The following is a 22615-nucleotide window of genomic DNA, read 5'->3' as shown; positions in this document are numbered from 1 at the left end:
GGGTACAGAACTTACAGTGCGCACAAACAGTGGAGCGACGCTGGAGCTCCGAGCAGGAGGTGGTAACTTGCACGTTTAATAAAGAATTCCTTGTTAGCTTAAAAGTCACTGCAGTCACCGGCCAGGAAGAAAACCAGCCCCAGCAATCACCTGGAGGCCCCCAAGGGCAGGACCATTCCCAGTTACAAAAATGCTAAATTTCACAGGCTTGACCTTGTGAGAGGTTAAGGGCAGCAACAGTTTTAAGTATTTCTGAACCTCGTCTCCAGGACAGAGCCCATAACTGCTAATAAAAACTCAGAATAAGCCTCCAAACTTCTTATGGGGAATTAAATGAGATGATTTAGAAGTGTTTTAACAGGCTATTATTTCAATATTATAATAATGGAAATATTTTGAGATAATTTTAAAACTTTATGGGGCTCTGCACATGTAAGACTGTATTGTCCTCTAATCACCAAAACAAAATCTTAGTAGCTCCATCTTGAGAGGACAGCCCTTTGATGTGTGAGTTTGGAGGAGCTATAGAACTTTGCATATGCCATTTCACCTAAAATATGCATGTTCTGGCCCTAAAACCAAGAGTGCAAAATAGACTTCCAAGTAAAACTCACTTGGAGGGTTTTTTTTTTTGCCTGCCTCTGGGTATATGAGCTTCAAAGTCAAAAGAAAGTAACTTAATCTTTGGGATCTGTAGTGATCTAGAGAGAAGCCAGGAGTTTCTGGACCCCCTCTCCCCCCAACAGCCTGCCTGCCAGGACTATACCCTGTTGAACGCAGAGGTCCATAAAAGTACAAATTAAGACGTTAATCTAGTCCTCATCTTTGATTGTCAACACAAGCCACAATTTCCTTCTGGGGAAAATACTCATGAAACAAAGTAACTGGTGGCTCAGTCTGCTAAGTGGCCAGCTTTGGGTCAAGTCATGATCTCATGGTATGTGAGTTCAAGCCTCACATGGGGCTCTTTGCAGTCAGCGCAGAGCCTGCTTTGGATCCTCTGCCTTCTTCTCTCTCTCAAAATAAACAAACATTGAAAAAGAAACAAAGTAGTTAATGAAACAAAGTGCTTTTCTGGAGTAAATTAAATAATACTTTGTATTGTTTTCTTTAGTAAGATTCTGCATCTGACGGATAGTCTCTAAAGTTTAACGACAATTTATAAGTAGCTTGGTGTAGAAGTGCGAACCAGTGTAAATGGAGAAAAGGCAATGTATCATCGAAGATTAGAGGTTTGCTATATGTAAGTAAAGATCAACATACATGGAGCTATACATATCTAGGCTTCCGACAACAGATAGGAATAAATCCACTCAACAATCTGAAAACTTGAAGATCGCACTCTATTCACGCCTAGAAAAAATATTTAAAAACCATTATTTTGAAGTGGAGAGCAAACTATATAATACTAGAACTGGTCCTAATGTGATCATTTGCTATTATATAATTTCATCCCAACTAAAAGATCACTGGTGTATAGATAACAAAACTTGAAAATAAAAATAAAGAAATAAAACTTAGGGGGCACCTGGGTGGTTGAGTCAATTAGGCATTCGACTTCATCTCAGGTCATGATCTCACAGTTCATGGGTTCAAGCCCCAGTTTGGGCTCTGTGAGGACAGCTCAGAGCCTGGAACCTGCTTTGGATTCTGTGTCTCCCTCTCTCTCTGCCCCTCCCCCACTCACACTTTGTGTGTCTCTCTCTCAAAAATAAACATTAAAAATTTTTTTAATAAAGAAAAACTTAGAAAAATCATGTGATAATAAATTCAGCACTTCATGGTCCTTATAAATATCATCTTGGTAAAAATTTTGTATTTAGTTAACACCAGCTACCTATGAGAAAAGAAGTAAAATTGGCGTTTGAATAGGAAAATTTACTTTTTTGATATATATTGTGTTATTTGAATTTTTGGAAATAAACGTGTATTCATGTATAATTTAAAAATCTTTTAATTAGAAAATATTCTAAACTAAGACTTGTGCTTATTTAACACACTAACAGAATCAAAGTAGTAAAACTTGAATCTAAAATGAGAATTTTTGTAATATATATAATAACTATGTATTATATATGTGGACAACTTACATAAATAAAGATTCAAAGAGAATATACAAGTTATTAAATGGTGATTATGTCTGGAGAGTGGAATTATGGATACTTATTTTCTTCCTCCCTCATTTGTAGTCTATAATTTTCTATATTCAGCATAAATTGCTTTTGTGACAAGATAAAAATTGTTACTAAAAATAGGTAAGATAAGCACATTTTGATATATTTGTACAATACTAATCAGGAATTAAAAAAAAAAACTGATACCCACAACATGAATGAATCTCAAAAACATGTTAAGTGAAACAAGCCATATACAAGTCAGTATATTCTGTGATTCCATTTAGTTTAAGTCTAACAACAAGAAAAATTGAAACCATAGTGATAGAAGTGCAGAAAGTGGTTATAAGGGATGAGAGTAAGAATTGATTGTCAAGGGGCACAAAGGAATTTTCTGGGGTGATGAAAATGTTCTCTATCTTGTTTTGGGTGATGATTACATGGATGTGTACAATTCTCAGAGTTCATTGAACTGAATGCCTAGATCTATAGATTTTATGTGGTAAAATAGTTCAGTAAAAAGGAGGAACTAAATATAAAATATGTATTACCTATAAACTTTTAATCTGAGATTTCTTTGGTAGGAAGTAACCTCTACTTTATCGTAAGAGCTTTGAAAATTGGGAAGATAAAATATAGCCTAGAAAAAAATTCTATAAAAAGCCCAACTGCAAATTCAGATCTTTATAGTTTCTATCATATGAACTTTGAAAAATATTATTTTATATGCATGTGTACACCACACATATATGATTGAAGGAAGGCATTCTGTTAAGGTGAGAGTTAGGGCTTCTGAGATGATTTGGAATAGGATAATTATTTCTAAAACTTATCAAAGTTATATAATAAAGGAATCTGAGAAGAGGTTTCATATTATGATAAGCTAGTATGAATTAATTTTATATATCTGCCCTCAAAATGCATTGGCAAATGTATTTACAGCCCTTAATACCTATATGCCCTAGTGAAATCATTTACAGCTGCCCTTAATTTCCCAATCTATGAAGTAAACACATTGAGGGGCTCCTGGGTGGCTCAGTCAGTTAGGCGTCCGACTTCAGCTCAGGTCATGAACTCACGGTTTGTGGGTTCGAGCCCCACATCGGGCTCTGTGCTGACAGCCAGCTCAGAGCCTGGAGCCTGCTTCAGATTATGTGTGTCTCTCTCTCTCTCTGACCCTCCCCTGCTCACGCTGTCTCTCTCTCTCTCTCTCTCAGAAATAAGTAAAAACATTAAAAATTAAAAATAAACACGTAGAATTTAAACAATAGTTTTCAACCTCTGGCTTGCATTAGAATCCCCTGGAGGGCGTGATAAAACAGATTGCTGGGACCCACCTCCTAGAGTTTCTCATTCAGTTGGCCTGGAGTGGGGCCCAAGAATTTGCATTCCTAACAAATTCCGAATAGAGCTGAGGCTGCTGTCTGGGAATCACACTTTGAAAACCACTGAATTAGAACAATCCCAAACTGTATTCAGAAAAATCTCAATCCAAAGATCAGAAGTTCTGCAGATAAATGGAAAAACCTATCAATGAAGAACTACTTACAAGCTGCTGAATTTAGAGAACTATATTCGCATTTGAAACAAAATTCCTAAGTAGTAATATGGCAGAGATCTTTTGCACCATCTCTATTTTGATCTCTAGATTTGCGGGCCTGGGAAGTATCTCTTGGAGCCATTTCCACTTTGTAACTCCTATGTTGTAGTGCTTCTAAGACCTAATTCTGGGCTGGTAAGGTGTTTCCAAGAGAATCAGAAAGGAGAAAATCCCGATGTCCCAAACAGTTGTCTTAGGTTTCATTGCTCTAATTATGACATTGGAAATAGCTCTTCTAATTATTAAAAACTATGCCAAAAAAAAAAAAGTGATTCTGGCAGAGAAGTTAAAGCAGATAAGGAAATGCAAGAATATCAAAGAAAAGCCAGTTAGTATTTATGGTAACACAAGCGTGTGCATGATTTCCCTGTGTTGGCTGGAAATCTTTAAGAAGCCACAAGCAATCATGCTTTGCATTAATTAAAAACACAACATTTTGGGGGCACGTGGGTTGCTCAGTTGGTTAAGTGGTTCAGGTCATGATCTCAGGGTTCGTGGGTTCGAGCCCCATGTCAGTTTCTGTGCTGACAGCTGGGAACCTGGAGCCTGCTTCAGATTTTGTTTCTTCCTCTCTCTGCCTCTCCTCTGCTCGTGCATGCTCTCTCTCTCTCTCTCAAGAATAAATAAACATTAATAGGGGCGCCCGGGTGGCTTAGTCGGTTAAGCGTCCGACTTTCGCTCAGGTCATGATCTCGCAGTTCGTGGGTTCGAGCCCCGCGTCGGGCTCTGTGCTGACTGCCAGCTCAGAGCCTGGAGCATGTTTCAGAGTCTGTCATTCCCTCTCTCTCTGACCCTCCCCTGCTCATGCTGTCTCTCTCTCTCCTAGAAATAAACAAAATAGATAACTAAACATTAATATCGTCATCAGCAGAATCCATCTTGAAATACTAAACAGTCTTTCAGGTTAAGTTATTAAATACCTATAGCTGTTTAATTGAATTTTAAAGTATTTAAGTTAATCAGCTAATGAGCAAGAATCTGTGCAAACTCAGTATATCTTTTCTGTCTTCAGTGAACTTTTAGTTTAGTTGAAGGAGAGAAAATGTGCATGCTAAAATTAGTACAATTGATTGGTAAATGAAATGGTACTGACAAATTCCATGTGAGTGCAGAAAAAGTAGAGATTGGTATGGGCTGATATAGTTGAAGGGGACAGGAGTGGCACTTGAGTTGGGTTCTGGGTTGGGACTCCCGAAAAAGAAAAGAGCATTATCAATAGTCTTAGAAGTGGGTCAGATACAGTGCTAGACTATAGGGAGATGTTGGAGATCTCAACCGACATCAGAATGGCCTGGTTCATTCCTACTTTATAGAACCTATCCTCTATAAATGCTCATTTAAAGAACGTATATGAAGAGCCAACTGTAAGCCAGACACTATGCTGTGATGCTATGGAAGTCTTGGCAACTAGAGTTTTTTTGTTTTTTTTTTTAAATGTTTACTTATTTTTGAGAGAGAGCATGAGCAGGGGAGGGTTGGGGCGGGGGGGTGTGGACAGAAAATCCGAAGCAGACTCTGAGCTGACAGCAGCGAGACTGATGTGGCACTCAGACTCACAAACCATGAGATTGTGACCTGAGCTGAAGTTGGACACTCAACCGACTGAGCCACCCAGGTTCCCCTTGGCAACTAGAATTTAATGTTTGGCAAAGGCAAAAGAATTTGGACTTAATGTTATGTACTTGGTCAGAGAATGGCATGGTGAAAAATTCATTTTAGGAAGATTAGCCAGGCAACAGGATCGATTGGAATTTCAGGGAGAGATTTTGGGATGGTTACAGGAAGACCTGCTAAAAAGCCATTGCAGTTATTCATATGTGAGGTAACTTAAAAAGTCTGGTGTAGAAAAGGAAAGAAAGGGGCACCTGAGTGGCTTAGTTGGTTAAGTATCCAATTCTTGATTTCAGCTCACGTCATTTGTTTGTGAGATCAAGCCCCCCACGTCAGCCTCTGTGCTGACAGTGAGGAGTCTGCTTGAGATTCTCTCTCCCCCTCTCTCTGCCCATCCCCTACTTGTGCTCTCTCAAAATAAACAAACTTTAAAAAAAGAAATGTAAGAAAAGCGGTAAATGAGAATCCTTTAAAAAAATTTTTTTTTTTTTTTAAATTTCTAGGAGAGAGAGAGAGAGACAGCGTGAGCAGGGGAGGGTCAGAGAGAGAGGGAGTCACAGACTGAAATAGGCTCCAGGCTCTGAGCTGGCAGTCAGCACAGAGCCCGATGCGGGGCCGAACCACGAACCGCGAGATCATGACCTAAGTGAAAGTCGGATGCTTAACCGACTAAGCCACCCAGGCGCCCCAGTGAGAATCCTTTTAAAGGGCTCTACAGCAGACTTGATATCTCCATAGAGAGGATGAAGGAAAAGAAAGTTGGTTAAAGATGGGAGATAAGGGTTTTTGTCTCAAAGACTAGTAGAAAACATGGTCTAAATGAATAGATATGTGAGAGTTGAGCCCATCTGTAAAAAAATAATGAAAAATTGGATTAGGAACATGCTGAGTTTAGGTGACTGAGAAAACGAAGTGAAAAATAAGTGGGGCTTTTCTGCAATCAAAGCACAGGTGAGCTGAGGACAGGTATTCAAGAATGAGAGGGATGGTTAACACTGTCAAAAGCTAGACAGAGATCAGCAGGAGGGATAAGGTCAGGCATATCATTTTCTGTAGCTGGGTGGACTTGTAAACTTCCAAGTTGTTGCCTTTAACTCCTCAGAATCCTTCCCTATCAAGCTAAACTCTAAACTGGGATCCTTTTTCTGAACATCTCTAGCATATTCAGAAATGTTGCTTTGCATTTTCACTACATTTTCTATTTTTGGTTCTTGAAACCTGAAACTTGAACAATGTCACATAGGCTTAGAAGCTTACCTGCCTCTAATCATCCTTCATACTGTTACCAGAACATTCACAGTAAAGATCCATTACCTATCCATTGTCTATTACCTAGAGGATGAAGTCCAAACCCCTCAGCTTGGGATATCAATATCTCTACAGAAAGATTCTAATCTACTTTTCAGCTTCTCATACTCCTTTCCCAATCATGGTGACAGGATATAAATTGTGTTGTTGCCTGCATGCCCTGACTGCCTCTTCTAATCTGATGGTCAGGCACTTAGCATTTAATTAACTCAGGAATTTTTGCAGAGCTGAGGCTGATGTCAAATGCATTTCCTGACTTTAATAAAATTCTAAACCAATTGAGAAGATTAAGCCAGGTGTCCCAGTGGGGAAGAGAGGAAAAAGAAATGTCTTTGAGGGCAACAGAAAAGGAGAGGGTCGGATTTCACCAGATCAGGAGGCTGGGATCAGAGAGTAACAGGGACCCACCTCCGTCCCATATTAGTGCCCCCAGGGAAGCAGCAGGGGGTTGGGGGGGAGTGACTTAGAGAAGCTAGACTCTAGGTCAAGGGGTTCTGGCTCCATAAAAGACTACTACAACAAGCTGTTAGAGTTGGCAGAGAACCTTGCTGGGGCAGGGGTACTTCAGTAGTGGACCAATGGGAAGAGTAACCCCTTGATGCTCTGGCACCTGATAAAACCTGGGAACCTTCACCTTAACATAACTGAGAGCGTGGAGAGGAATATGTACTAAATGGATGAAACTGAATTAGCCTGGTTAGGACCAGGACTCAGGGTAACATGAAGTGGATTTAAAGAAAGTAAAGGAATATGATATTTCCTGCATAACCCAATTTGTGAGCCAAGAGTCATACCCACTTCAAACCTTCATTGGTGTTCACTGGGGCTCAGTCCTAGACCTTTTCACCTCCCTATTTTTATTCTCTTTCAATATCATCTTATCCTTTCCCATCTTTATACCAGTAACTTTACATTGATATCTTATCCCAAAAATTTCCTCTGAGTTCAACTCTGAAATAGCCAACTACATTATTTGTATCTGCAAATGATGTGTCAGAGATGCCTCAAAATTACCATCATCCCCTAACCTATAAAATCCCCAGTCATTCCTCCTAATTCTCTATTAGAGGTCAACAATCTATGAACTGTGGGCTAAATTCATCCCCTACCTGTTTTTTTGTAAATAAAGTTTTATTGGAATAGCCATGCCAATTCATTTGTGTATGGCTATTTTTGTGCTACAGTGGCAGAAACCTTATGGCCTGCAGTGTCTAAATTATTTATTATCTGGCCTTTTACAGAGAAAGTTGGCTAATCCCTGCTCTTTTTTTTCTTCAAAGTCCTTATTATAATTTACAATTAGCTATTTATTTGGTTACTTGGTAATTTATCTCCCTTAAGAGATGCAAGCTCCTTAAGGAGAAGGACCCTGCCTTTTTTTTTTTTTTAATTTAAGCTTATTTATTTTGAGAGAGACAGAGAAAGAGAGAGCGTGAGTGGGGAGGAGTATAGAGAGAATAAGAGAGAGAATCCCAAGCAGACTTTGCACTGTCAGCGGAAAGCCCAACACAGGGCTTGAATCCGTGAACCGCAAGACCATGACCTGAGCTGAAACCAAGAGTTGGACGCTTAACCAACTGAGCCACCCAAGCACCCCTCTGCCTTTCTTCTAAGTATTTTAAAAATATTTACTACTGAAATATAGTTGACATGCAATGTTGTATTATTCCAGGTGTACAACATGGTGATTCAACAATTCTATACATTATTCAATGCTCACAATAATCAGTATAGTCACCATCTGTCACCATACAACATCATTACAATATTATTGACTACCTTCTCTATGCCATACTTTTCATCTCTGTGGTTCACTTATTTTATAACTAGAAGTTTATACTTCTTAATCTCCTTCACTTGTTTTGCCATCCTCTCACCTCCCTAACTTGGCAGCCACCAAATGTTTTCTGTATTTTTTAGTCTGTTTTTTTTTTTAATTTTATTTTCTAGATTCCACATATATGTGAAATCATATGGTACTTGTCTTTCTCTGTCTGACTCATTTCTTTTTCCCCTAAGGTTTATTTATTTTTGAGACAGACAGAGCATGAGTGGGGGAAGGACAGAGAGGGAAACAGAATGTGAAGCAGACTCCCTGATGTGGGATCTCACAAGCTGTGAGATCATGACTTGAGCCAAAGTTGGATGCTAAACCAACTTAGCCACCCAGACGCCTCTGTCTGACTCATTTCATGTAGCATAAAACCCTCTAGGTTCATTTGTGTTGTTGCATGGCAAGATTTCTTCTTTTTTTATGGCTGAGTAATAGTCCATTGTATATATATGCTGCATCTTCTTTACTCAATCATCTATCGATGGACATATGGGTGGCTTCCATATCTGGGCTAGTGTAAATAATGCTGCAATAAATGTAGAGATCTTTTTGAGTTAGTGTTTTTGTTTTCTTTGGGTAAATATCCAATAGTGGAATTACTGTGTCATATGGTAACTCAATTTTTAATTTTTTGAGGATTATACTGTTTCCTACAGTGGCCGCAGCAGCCTGCATTCCCAACAACAGTGTGCAAGCGTTCCTTTATCTCTACATCTTCACCTGCCAACACTCGTTATTTCTTGTGTTTTTGATTTTAGACATTTTGATTTTGATTTTACACATTCTGACAAGTGTGAGGTGATATCTCACTGTGGTTTTGATTTCCATTTCCCTGATATTAGTGATGTTGGGTATCTTTTCCTGTGTCTGTTGGCCTTCTGTCTTCTTTGGGAAAATATCTATTTAGGTCTATTTAGGTCCTCTGTCCATTTTTTAATTGGATTATTTGGAGGTTCCTGGTGTTGAGTCGTATAAGTTCCTTATGTATTTTAGATATTTACTCCTTATTAAATATATTGTTTATAAACACCTTCACCCATTCAGTAGGTTGATGTTTTGTTTTGTTGATGGTTTCCTTTGCTGTGACAAAAGCTTTTTATTTTGGTGTTGTCCCGATAATTTAATTTTGTTTTTGTTTCCCTTGCGTGAGGAGACATATCTAGGAAAATGTTTTTAAGGCCAAAGTCAAAGAGATGACTACGTATGTTTTCTTCTAGGTTTTTTTCTTTTTATGGTTTCAGGTCTCACATTTAGGTCTTTAACCTCCTTTGTGTTTATTTTTGTATATGGTATAATAAAGTGGTTCAGTTTCATTCTTTTGTGTGTAGCTGTCCAGTTTTCCCAGCACCATTTAGTAAAAATACTGTCTTTTCCTCACTGTATATTCTTGCCTACTTTGTCATAAATTATTTGGACTCTCTATTCTGTTCCATCAATCTATGTGTCTACTTTTGTGCCAGTACCATACTATTTTGATCACAGTATAGCTTTGTAATATATCTTGAAATCTAGGATTGTGATACTTCTAGCTTTTTCTTTTTTTAAGTTTATTTATTTTGAGAGAGTGCAAGTGAGTGCCAGCGGGGAAGGAGCAGAGAGGGAGAGGGGGAAAGAGAATCCCAGGCAGCCACAACTGTGAGATCATGACCTGAGCCGATATCTATCAAGAGTCAGATATTCAACCAACCCAGGCACCCCTGTTTATCTTTTCAAATCTACTTTGGTGACTCAGGATCTTTTGTGATTCTATACAAATTTTAAGATTACTTGTTCTCATTCTGTGAAAAAATGTTGTTGGTATTTTGATAGAGATTGCATTAATACAATTCAATGGTTAGTATGGATATTTTAATAATACTGGTTCTTGCAGTCCATGAGCATGGAATATCTTTCCATTTGTGTCACCTTCAATTTCCTTCAACAATGTCTTATATAGTTTTTAGAGTACAGTTCTTTCACCTCTTTGGTTAAATTTATTTCTTGGTGGGGTGCATGGGTGGCTCAGTTGGTTAAGCATCCAACTCTTGATTTTGACTCACGTCATGATCTCACAGTTTGTGAGATGGATCCCCGTACTGGGCTCTGTGTGGAAGGCATGAAGCCTACTTGGGATTCTCTCTCTCCTTCTCTCTCTCCTTCTCCCCCCTGACCTCCAAATAAATAAATAAACATTTAAAGATTTATTTCTTGGTTTTATTATTTTTGGTACAATTATATATAGGATTGTTTTCTTAATTTCTCTTTCTGCTACTTCATTATTGGTGTATAAAAACTCAACAGATTTCTGTATATTAATTTTTTATCCTGCAACTTTACTGAATTCATTGATCAGTTCTAATAGTTTTTTGGTAGAATCTTTAGGGTTTTCTATACATATTATCATGTCACCTTCAAGTAGTGAAAGTTTCACTTCTTCCTTACCAATTAGATGCCTTTCATTTCTTTTTCTTGTCTGACTGCTATATCTAGGACTTCCAATACTACACTTAATAGAAGTGGTGGCAGTGGACATCCTTGTCTTGTTCCTGATGTTAGAGGTAAAGCTCTCTGTTTTTCACCATTGAATATGATGTTAGCTGTGGGCTCTTCATATATGGCCTTTATTATGTTCCCTCTAAACTTACTTTGTTGAAAGTTTTTATCATGAATGGGTGTACTTTGTCAAATGCTTTTTCTGCATCTATTAAGATGATCATATGGTTTGTAATCCTTTTTCTTGTTAATGTGACATATCACACTGATTGATTTGCAAATATTAAAACCACTCTTGCATCCTGGAATAACCCCATTTGATGGTGATGAATGATTTAATTTTTTTAATGTTTTTTTATTTTTGAGAGAGAGAGGGAGTGAGGGAAGGGAGTGGGAGACATAGAATCTGAAGCAGGCTCCAGGGTCTGAGCTGTCAGCGCAGGGCCTGATGTGGGGCTCGAATCCATGGGTTGTGAGATCATGACCTACGTTGGAGTTTGACACACAACTGACTGAGCCACCCAGGAGCCCCATGAATGATTTTTTTAAATGTACTGTTTGATTCACTTTGCTAATATTTTCTTGAGGATTTTTGCATCCATGTTCATCAGAGATAATGGCCTATAGTTGTTTTCTTTGTTTTGCTTTTTGTGTTTTTTGTAGTGTGTTTATCTGGTTTTGGTATCAGGGTAATGCTGGCCTCGCAAGAATGAATGGAAGGATATCTTCCTTTTCTGTATTTTGAAATAGTTTGAGAAAAGGAATTAATTCTTCTTTAAACATTGGTTAGCATTCATCTGTGACACCATCTGGTCCTGGATTTTTGTTTGTTGGGAGTTTTTTTGTTTGTTTTTTTGTTTTTTTTTGCTGGTTCAATTTACTTGCTATTAATTGGTCTATTCAAATTTTCTATTTCTTCCTGCTTCAGGTTTGGAAGGTTATATGTTTCTAGGAATTTATCCATTTCTTCGAGGCCGCCCAATCTGTTGGCATAAATATTTCATAATAGTCAAGAAAATCCTTTGTATTTCTGTGGTATCAGTTGTTATTTTCCTTCTTTTTGATTTTATTTATTTTTTTTTTTGAGTCCTTTGTCTCTTTCCTCCTCTCCCTCCTTCTTCCACTCTTACAGGCACGCACATGCTCTCTCTCTCTCTCTCTCTTTTTTTGGATAAGTCTGGCTAAATGTTTATCAGTTTTGTTTACCTTTTCAAAGAAGCAGCTCTTGGTTTCCTTGATCTGTTCCATTGTTTCTTTTGAGATACTCTGAACAGTAAACAATCACTGAACAACTAAATGAATGAACGAATGCCTTTCCTTTTCATCTCCTCTTAAAACCATACCCATTTCTTACAGATCAGAATCTTTACTGCCTACCCCAGTCCCTAATGATTTCTTCTTTCTCTACTGCTTTGTATTTTGTTCCCATTAGTGGCTTTCTTACCTTCCAATTAGACTATAATCTCTAGAAGGCAGAGGCTAAACCTTACATATCTTTGTGTTCTTTTTCCTTCACATTATAGTACTTGTAAGTGCTCAAGATTTTGATATTTTTGATGAAATCCCTTCTTTTTCCACCTCTGTTGCTGCTCTAAAGGGTCAGGGTCAGGACTCTGATGGCCTTAGATGAGGAGGCCTGTTTTTGAGACTTGTTACCAGTGAAGGGTGTGTCTGGGAGACAGTGGGGTTGAATGAGGATTTATAAATGAGCCTCCACCTCCAACGTTCATCAGCTTAAGAAGAGGATACAGAAAAGCTCCTCGGAAAAAGATCTTCTTATATGAAGTTGGCTGGAGCTGCCTGAGCTACTGATCCCCGCAAGGTTTTCAGTGTCTTCCTTGAGCATTTAGAGCGTGTTCTTGCCTTAACCTCCATGTCAGATCTTTCCATGGTAACGTTGGAATGTTTGCTATTTTAAGAAATACGCCTCACTGCATGCAGCGCTATTTACATTAGGTTCCAAACGAGGCATAAATGCAATGGCTTGACTATCTGCTGATTCATGTTAGTGGGAAGGTCCTGACTGCTTAATGGATGCCTCACCCTAATTCTGTTGTCCTGTTTCACTTTCTAGGGCAACCACGCTGAAATTACACATTAATAAATATTGTTTATATTACGGTGGGGGAAAACTGGAGAATAAAAACATGAAATAAAATAAGAATTCTTCCAGGTTTTCCTTTGCAACTACATCATTTCCCCTTGCCTTCACACCTCCCACGTCCGGTTTCATTTAAAAGGTTGTTTAGGGGCATCTGGGTGGCTCAGTCAGTTAAGCGTCCACTTTGGCTCAGGTCATGATCTTGTGATTTGTGAGTTTGAGCCCCAATCTGGAGCCTGCTGCGGATTCTGTGTCTCCCTCTCTCTCTGCCCCTCCCCCACTCTTTGTCTCTCTCAAAAATAAATAAATTTTAAAAAGTTTTTTAAAATAAAAAATAAAAGTTCTTTAAAATGAAGCTTTTACTAATCTGTAGAAGGAAAAAATAACTGGAAGTATTGCCAGCTTTTCAGGTCTTTCATCTGCAGCTTCATGAAAACACAAAGGAAAAGAAAACTACTTTGTAAACTTCACTGTATTAGGTTTTCTTTTTACTAAAAAAGATGCAGACCAGTTGCACGGCAGCCACATTAAAAAGCTTCTGAATACCCTGATCACAACAACATGCTCTCCATCTGAATGGACACGGAGGATTGGAAGCAAACACAGAGCGATGTCAATCAGTGGCGTGTCAAGTTGATAGCTTTTCTGTTGTTGTTCTACGGAGTTTTTACATGGTCAAAGTTCATAAGCAGTGTGTAAGTGCCACTAAAATGGATGCTGTACAATGTTTTGGTGTGACAGAAAAGGAAAACACCTGAGGGATGGTAAAATCAGTTAAATAAATAATCTTTATCAAAACTTCTGTCTTCAAATGAGGGAAGGAAGGCTCTGAAGTGAAACTTCCTGTTCTCAGAGATTACACCTGGTCCAGACTTTCATACTGACATCACATGAGAAGTACTGACCTATGAGAAATGGGGTAAGGGGAGTGTTTTCGCTTCGACAACTCAGACCTAGATGTGTGCGGTCTGTGAGCTCTCCTTCTTCCAAAGCCCAGCCGTGGTATTCTCCACTGTGAAGGGTCAGGGGAGGGGGAGGAAGCGAGTCCTTCGCCAGAACTCTAGGGATGGCTTTGCTGGAGATGAGGGAAATCTTTGGCCAGATGCCTCACTTAGGAAGTGAACTTGAGCCTTCCACGTTGTGGAGCAGTGGCTCCTGTGGTGCGAGGTGGCGTGGCAGACAAAGGGTAGAGGGTAATACAGTGGAACTAAGAGGCGGCTACTGCAGGCATACAAGGACGACACCCACAGCAGAGGCCTAGGTGTCACCGACAGCAAGAGTTGCCACGCATTACTATAGACAGAGGGGGGAGACAAAGTACTTTATAACTGGTTTTATAAGGTTCTTTGCCCCTGTCTAATTCATGAATGGACTAGACGAAGCAGTTAGCAGCTGTGTCAAATCATGACTCGCTACCTCATGAGATGACATCAATTATCTGCTCAGTCAACCTTCAGCCTATACAGCCGTTTTGCTTAACTTCTTTTTTAATTCTCTGTTACCTATAACGTGAAGTCCTTAGCTTGACACCTATGGGATGTTCTAGTTATGTATTTCATCACTCTCTAATGCTTAGCATGTATTTTATTTTTAATGTTTGTTTATTTTTGGAGAGACAGACAGAGACAGAGCATGAGTTGGGGAGGGGCAGAGAGAGAGGGAGACATAGAATCCAAAGCAGGTTCCAGGCTCTGAGCTGTCAGCACAGAACCCAACTCAGGGCTCGAACCCACAAACCTTGAGATCATGACCTGAGGGGAAGTCGGCCACTTAACTGACTGAGCCACTAAGGTGTCCCTAATGCTTAGCATGTATTTGAGTAATTACCAATTACTCCCAATTTCTTAACTATGGTCCACATTACTGTATATACTGTTCCTGACTAAAATGCACTTCTGTTTTCTGCCTGGTATACTCAGCCCTTCGGGCCCAGGCCAAGGGTAACTTCCAGGTGAGGCTTTCTTTGACTTTCAAAGGTAGAGTTAATCCTGGTCATCTGTGGGTTCCTTCAGCACTGTGCATGTATTTTTCTCTCTTCATATATCATCCTGTATTTTAATTCTTTATATGCCAGTGTCTTACTGGATTATAAACCCTTTGGAAGCTAAGCCCCACAGACCAGCGGTTCTTACTGAGCAACTATACTACCTCCTAAAGTGCATTCTGCAAATTCATGGAAGTGCTCCTTGTTTTTATTGTCATCACAATGATGACTGGAGTAAGGGGTGTTAGACAGCCTACAATGGGTAGGACAAACCATTGTCCCAAATTCTGAATGGCATCTACCTACTTACTTACCTACCTATCTATTCTTATCTATCTATCTATCTATCTATCTATCTATCATCTATCCATCCATCCATCCATCCAACCATCTGATTCCAGTTTATATGAAATGCATAAAACAAACAAATTCATGAGGGCAGAGAGTACAGTAGAGGTTATCGGGTACTGAGGGAGGGAAGAATGAGGAATTATTGTTTCATGGGTAGTTTCTCTTTTGCTCACTGAAAAATTCGGGAAATTTTGGTTCACTGATCTTTTGAGAGATGGTTTTGAATTTTGTCTGTAGATCTTTTTTCGATCCGCAGTACACCTGTGTACATTTGGGATACCAGCTCTTACAGAGTGGTGAATACTATATTCAAATTCTGACCTCACCACTTACTGCCTTAAAAACTTGGCTCAAGTCACTTCATCTAAATACTGGTTTCCCTACCTGCCGAGGGACCCCTATCTAATGTATTTCACAGGCTGTGGGCAGAGTTGGGAAAGCATGGCATGGTCAGTGCTCCACACAGTGCCTGGGGCAGGAGCAGGACTCTTCCCCACTCCTCTCTTCCTCCCTGGCTCATGGCATCACACTGCTTCATGGACACTCAGTAAAAGCTGCGTCTCTGGATGCCTGATCATTATACGAGTGGACCAGTGGCATTATCTCCATGGTCTCTGATGAACATGACTATTTTTAAAGAATATTTTCACTTGTGGGGACCTGGGTGGCTCAGTCGGTTGTGCATCTGACTTCTGATTCCAGCTCAGGTCATAATCTCACAGTTTGTGGGTTTGAGCCCCATGTCAGGCCCTGGGCTGATGCAGGTGCAGAGCCTCCTTGGGACACTCTCTGCCCCTACCCTGCTCATGCTCTGCCTCTCAAAATAAATAAACTTTTACAAAAATATTTTCATTTGCAGTAAAGTTTTTTGTTTTCCAGTACCAACATGTTATTATTATGATTGGAGCAGGAACAGTATTAGCATTGTTAGTAGCTCTGTAGGATTAAAATATGAAGTTTTGTTTTGTGCTTTCATTACTCAATGATCTAAATGTTCCAGGGGGCACTAGTGAGCTAATACAACGTCATATAATCCCCTGAACCTAGAACTGAGCTCTGCTATATATATATGTATAAACACAATGTTAATACACAATGAATTTTCCACAAATTAAACTACTTTATGAAAATTAAGAAAGCATTGGTTTTTGTTTTGTTGGAAATTTACCAAGAGTTTTCCACCTTGGCATTGTCACCCTCATGACTAATGGCATCACCAACCTGCCGTTTTTAAATTATCAACATAGCATGACTGTCCTAGACTACATTTGAGGCTGTAATGTTCACGGTGATTTGCCATATAGATATACGCACCTGATTATTTCTACAGGTCTTCTAATATAATTGTGTTCGTGAATTTCTATATTAAAATAAACATTTTATTATAAATTACTCTTTTTATGTCTCATATGTTAGTACACTTCACAGGATTGTTTTGAGGCTTAAATTGAGTAAATATATAAGGTAATTAGAGCAGCACCTGGAGTATAGAAAATGCTACATGTGAAGTTATTACTACTGAAAAGTTGTTGAATATTCATTGTAAATACTTTAAATTACACTAGGAATATATATTTAAGAAATCTTGTGAATTCACTTCTAGGTTTTATGTTATAATAATTAGAGCCACTTGAATGTGACTAAATGGGCCCAAGATGTTATAGAAAGCGCTTCAATATTTCTTTTTGTCTCGGGGCGCCTGGGTGACTCAGTCAGTTAAGCGTCTGACTGTTGGTTTCAGCTCAGGTCATGATCTCACAGTCTGCAGGTTTGAGCCCTGCATGGGACTCTGGGCTGATAGCTCAGAGACTGCCTGGGAGTCTCTCTCTCTCTGCTCCTCCTCTGCTTACTCTCTCAAATAAATAAATAAGCTAAAAAATTTTAAGAAAAATATTTCTTTTTGTCTAGGAGATTAAAGTGAGATAGGATTCTCATTGTGACCAGTTTGCTCTGCACCATGGACATTCTGCTGTGGTCCCTCTTGGAGAGAAATAATAGGACCTGAGAGCTTTGAATATAGTGTTTGCCTATAAAGCAATCTTTCTAAAAAGAGACAATAAGCATGCTCTTAAATACAGAGAGCAATCTGGTGGTTGCCAGGGGAGGCTGGGGGACAGGAGTGGGTGGGGGAAACAGATAAAGGGGATTAAGAGCACACTTATCTTGACAAGCACTGAGAAATGTATAGAATTGTTGAATCATTCTATTGTACACCTGAAACTAATATAACACTGTATGCTGATTATACTTGAATTAAAAAAAAAAGTCCTTTCAGAAACTTTCCATATATTTCAATATATATCTTGTGGGAAGCCTGCAGACTTTATCTTCCCCTCCTGTCTGCCAAATTACATGTATATACATCATCTCCTGAATTTGTTAACCAGAGCTTTCTAACCCAAATGGAGCCACAGTCCAAGAAGTTTACAAGTATGGCCAAGATAGTGATTTCTGCTGCTCTGGTGGCCTGAGCACCTGGACCAACCTCCTCCAGGTAAGAAGCTCCACCCACTTACCTCTGTACCTTACAAATATTACTGTTTTCTACTTGTGCTTGGACATGGGAAAGGTCGGGAAGTGCTTTAAGCTACTTCCGATCACTGTTCTTTTTATCCTGATTCCAACCTCGGTATCTGTGAATCATAAATTAAACCCTACAGTCTGCTTGATCACTGGCCTAAGACTTATAAGAATATCCAGTAATTGCTTATGCTACTTGGGCACAGATATATTCTAGGGCTCTTTTAGGAAATAAAAAAGTTTAGAAAACTAAAAGTTGAATGGAAATGGGGAGTTCCCTCTGAGGCAACCTTCAAGAGCAACAATATAGACTAATACAATTATTTTTATCATAGTAAGAGTTCTTCACTATTAAAACCACATTATGCTGGGTTCTTGCGTGACTCGGTTAAGTGTCTGACTTCCACTCAGGTCATGATCTCACAGTTCATGGGTTTGAGCCCTGCATTGGGCTTTGTGCTGACCGTTCAGAGCCTGGAGCCTGCTTCAGATTCTGTCTCCCTCCCTCTCTGGCCCTTGCCTGCTCTGTCTCTGTCTCCGTCTCTCAAGAATAAATAAACATTAAAAAAAAAAAAACACATTATGTGCACCTGAAACTAATATAACACTTAATGATACTGGAATTAAAAAGACCAACAAATAAAACCAAAATTAACTAAGAAAAAAAGCCTCACATTATACATTCTATATAATTATAAAGCACTCAGCGTGGTGGGCAAAATTCGAATGGGCCCAATGATTCCCACCCCTGGTATCCTAAGATCGTTGTGTAATCCCTACCTCCTGAGTGCAGGTGAGATCTGCAATTTGTTTGTAAGGAATGGAACATGGCAAAGATGATGGACTATCCCCACATAGTTATGCTATGTTATGTAGCAAAAGTGAATGGATGTTGCATATATAGTTAGTTAAGGTTCCTATTCAGTTTATTTTCAGTTAACCAAAAGGGATGTAACTGTGGGCCTGACCTAATCAGGTGAGCCTTTTAAAAGAATGCATAAAGGCGGGAGAAGCAACAGACCGCCTGTTTCTCTCTGCTGCTGCCTGTGAAGAAGCAGGCTGCCATGACTTACACAGCCACCCAGCGACGAATTCTCCCAATGGCCTGAGGGAACCCAGAAGCGGACACTTCGCTAAGTGAACCTCTGGGTGAGAAGGCAGCCTGGCTACACCCTGACTCCAGACTTGTGAGACCCTGAGCAGAGCGCCCAGCCACTTCCTGGCCCACAGGAGGTATGGGACAGCGAATACATGGTGTGTTAGTCCGCTAGACTCGCAGGGATTTGCTCCCCAGCCATAGATAACCCAATGGATAACCAATATGGAAGCAAACCCCTCGGGAGGCTCACCCGCCCCTCACCTGCACTTCCACACTGGCTGGCGTGTCCAGGAGATGTAGCAGTTGCTGTTTCTCTTGTGAGAGCTGGTCTACAAGCTTCTCCTGGGCAGCCAGGCTCTGGCTCAGTTCTTCAATTCTTCTGGAGCAAAGAAAATGTAAGAATATCAATTATGGTCATGGTGCTATTACTGCCTCTAGTTCTCAGCCCACTACAAAGACAGCATGATCCAGTCCAGTAGGTTTCTACCTTTGGGGTCACTGAACTCTGATAGGTGTCTTCAGAAAGCCATGTATGTATTCTCTGCCCCAATCCCTTCATGCATACACAAATGCCTTTCCACTTACATATTCACCAGGTTCATGGGCCTCCTGAAGCTGACCCGTAGATCTACAGATCATAGATGTGGAACTGTTGGAAGAAGGGCCCAGAAGTTGTGTTTCTGGTTGTTCCACTCAAGAAACAATTCCTGGATAGCCATTATGTAAACTCAGGACCCTTTGCCAAATACCTGGGAATATAAAGTTGGAAAAGACACAACCTCTGCTCTGTAGAAACTTAAATTCTTTTGGTGTGTGTGTGTGTGTGTGTGTGTGTGTGTGTGTGTGTGTGTCAGGGGCTTGGGGAGTGGGGAGACACAGCTACATAAACAAAGAACAGTAATAAAGTGTAAGAAGTGCTACTAAAACAGAGGTATCTATTGTATAGTCCTTTGAGTGCTGTCATGGAGCTATAGGAAGGAAGGTAAAGTGAGTCAAGGAATGAAGGCATAAAGATACAAGATACTTTTGAGGAAGAGTTGCTGGAACAAAGGCTTGGGGGGGTGGTGTGGGGAAGAGGCAATAGCTTCTCTAGAAACAGGAAATTCAGACCAGGATTTCAGTTATCAGGCCATGCATGCTGTAAAGTATACAAACCACAGGTTCAAATCAACAGCTCTTCCTCATCTGCTCTGTACAAGGTGTAAACTGCTGTTTCCCTTAAGAGAGTACTTGAGATACCTGTCCTCAGAAAACATGCTGGTACTAAATGAAATGTTTCCAATTGTCATTATTATTCCCGTATAGGTGTGTAAGACAGTGAAAGTACCTTGGGAGGCAACTAGTTGGCAGAAAGGTGAGAGATACCAGAAAATCAAGTAGGGAACTCACAAACTGTAAATTAACTTAAAAATTATAATTATTTATAAATTGTAAATTATAAATTACAAATATGAGGATTGACTAAAAATTTGTGGATGAAAAAGAACTTTTTGGAGGGGAGGGACAGAGGGAGAGAGGATCTTAAGCAAGTTCCACATGGAGTCTGATGCAGGGCTCAATCCTATGACCTGGGATCATGAACTGAGCCAAAATCAAGAGTCAGATGCTCAACCGACTGCGCCACCCAGGTGCCTGGAGAAAGAACTTTAAAAACATCAGGTAAATGTAAGCTGTAATAGTAATTATGATGATGAATGTGGATTCCATATCAAATTTCCCATAGTATCTGTGCTAGAACATTTCTTTTTTTCTCAGGCCTCCAACCTTATGTATTCCTTTGGCCCTTTGTCAATAGATGATCTATTCACCCAACTTTACAAAGTTGGTAAGGACAGCTGATATAAACTCCCTAATTTATTGGTTACATGTACATATGTTTTCTTTTGTTTGTTTAACAAGTGTTTATTGAGATATGGACATGCGACAAGGGCCTCAGAGAATCTAGCAGGAAAGATCTGGAAGCAAACATGCCACCACACTGGTAACTGTACGATAAGGGATGTGTATGTAAAACAAGGCAACGATCCAGAGACTTAATTCTGTTGGCACAAAATACTCACAGAAGTGACAGCTGGCACCTTAGTGAGTTTTGAAGACTGAATAGGAGTTCACCAGGAAGGAAAAGATAGCAAGGGTTTCCCACAGAAGGAAAAGCATGAACAAAATTCTGGAGACCTGACATTGTACTGTTTGCTTCTGGAGGCAATGGGTAGATTTGGGGCTTAGAGTCGAGCAATGCCTGCAGCCGTGTTACCAACTCTGTAAATGGCAGGTGTCTTCATTTATAAAGTGTAATAATCCCCACCTCATGGGGTTGTTGGAAGATATAACCAGCATCATAATACTCAGCGCAGCTGTAGAGTAAGAGTCCAACAAACATTAGTCATTATTATTACTAGTCCTGCATCAGTGATGTGTGAAGGGGTCATGGTGGGGGTTGAGTCTGGGAGAAATTGGAAGCAGATGATAAAAGGCTTTGATGGCCATGCTAAGGAGAATGGATCTTATCTCCTGAAGGTGTTGGAGGGCATTTTATTTTGTTTTATTATTATTTTTTAAAGTTTGCTTGCTTATTTATTTATTTAGAGAGAGTGAGAGACAGAGAGAGAGAGCTGTCAGCATGTAGCCCAACTTTAGGGCTCCCTCCCACGAACTGTGAGATAATGATCTGAGCCAAAATCAAGAGTCAGACCCTTAACCAAATGAGCCACCCAGGTGCTCCCTGGTGTTGCAAAGCATTTTCAATGGCTCTGCAATGACATGATCATAGTATGACCATAGTATCATGCATCTAAGAGGCTAAATTATGTGCCAGTGTGATATTGTTGAATTTTCCACTTCAAAACTTCTTGGAATTGTTAGATTGCAATGAAACAGAGAGGGGCAGAACTGGAGGTAAAGAGATCACAAAGGAGCTGTGTATTAATTTAGGCATGGGTGACCTTAACAATTGCCCAATTACCTTTAGGAGAAAATTCAAGTTCCTTACGGCAGACAGAGCCAGCACAGTTCAACCCTATTCCCAGCTTACCTTTCACTAGTCTTTCCCAGACCTTCTGCCCTTAGTTACGTAGAGCTATTTGCTGGTCTTGACAGTATACCCTTCCCTGTGTCTCACTTGGAGTTTCTCCATCTGCACAGAATATTTCCCTTTCCCACCCACTTCCTATCTATTTCTTTGAACTCCTATTCATTCTTCAAAACCCAGCAAGGATTTCATCTCCTCCAGGAAACCTTCAATGGCACCTTGCTCTTATTAGTCTGGAATAGGTGACAATCTCTATGTCCCCAGAGCATCCCATGCTTCTTCTATCAGAGAACTTACTAAAATCATGTAACATGTGATACTCAAGTGATGAATCACTGGGTTCTACTCCTGAAGCCAAGACTATAATGTATGTTAACTAACTCAAGAATAAAATAGCAAGGAAGGAAGGAAGGAAGGAAGGAAGGAAGGAAGGAAGAAAAAGAAAGAAAGAAAGAAAGAAAGAAAGAAAGAAAGAAAGAAAGAAAGAAAGAAAGAAAGAAAGAAAGAGAAAAAGAAAATCACGTAACATGTTTCTTGATGAGAAGACTTGGGTCTTTCATCTCTGTATCCTTAGTGTTGAGGCCAGTGTCTGG

At 39.7% G+C, this 22615-nt stretch overlaps 1 protein-coding gene across 4 annotated transcripts in view; it reads right to left on the bottom strand.

Annotated features, from left to right (window-relative positions):
- The window catches only part of LOC120247637 (myomegalin-like), a 221631-nt gene that overhangs the window by 80792 nt on the left and 118224 nt on the right, over positions 1–22615 (bottom strand). For all 4 annotated transcript variants that reach the window (XM_039255660.1, XM_039255659.1, XM_039255654.1 and 1 more), the window contains exon 8: positions 19256–19373. In XM_039255660.1, coding sequence (XP_039111591.1) covers positions 19256–19373 — 118 coding nt within the window. The remainder of the gene's footprint in view (positions 1–19255; positions 19374–22615) is intronic.

The sequence above is a fragment of the Hyaena hyaena genome, unplaced genomic scaffold, assembly GCF_003009895.1.
Source record: "Hyaena hyaena isolate Hyena2069 unplaced genomic scaffold, ASM300989v1 scaffold_539, whole genome shotgun sequence".
NCBI lineage: Eukaryota > Metazoa > Chordata > Mammalia > Carnivora > Hyaenidae > Hyaena > Hyaena hyaena.
Note: the sequence above shows the minus strand (reverse complement) of the source record. Positions and strands in the feature narration are given on the sequence as shown.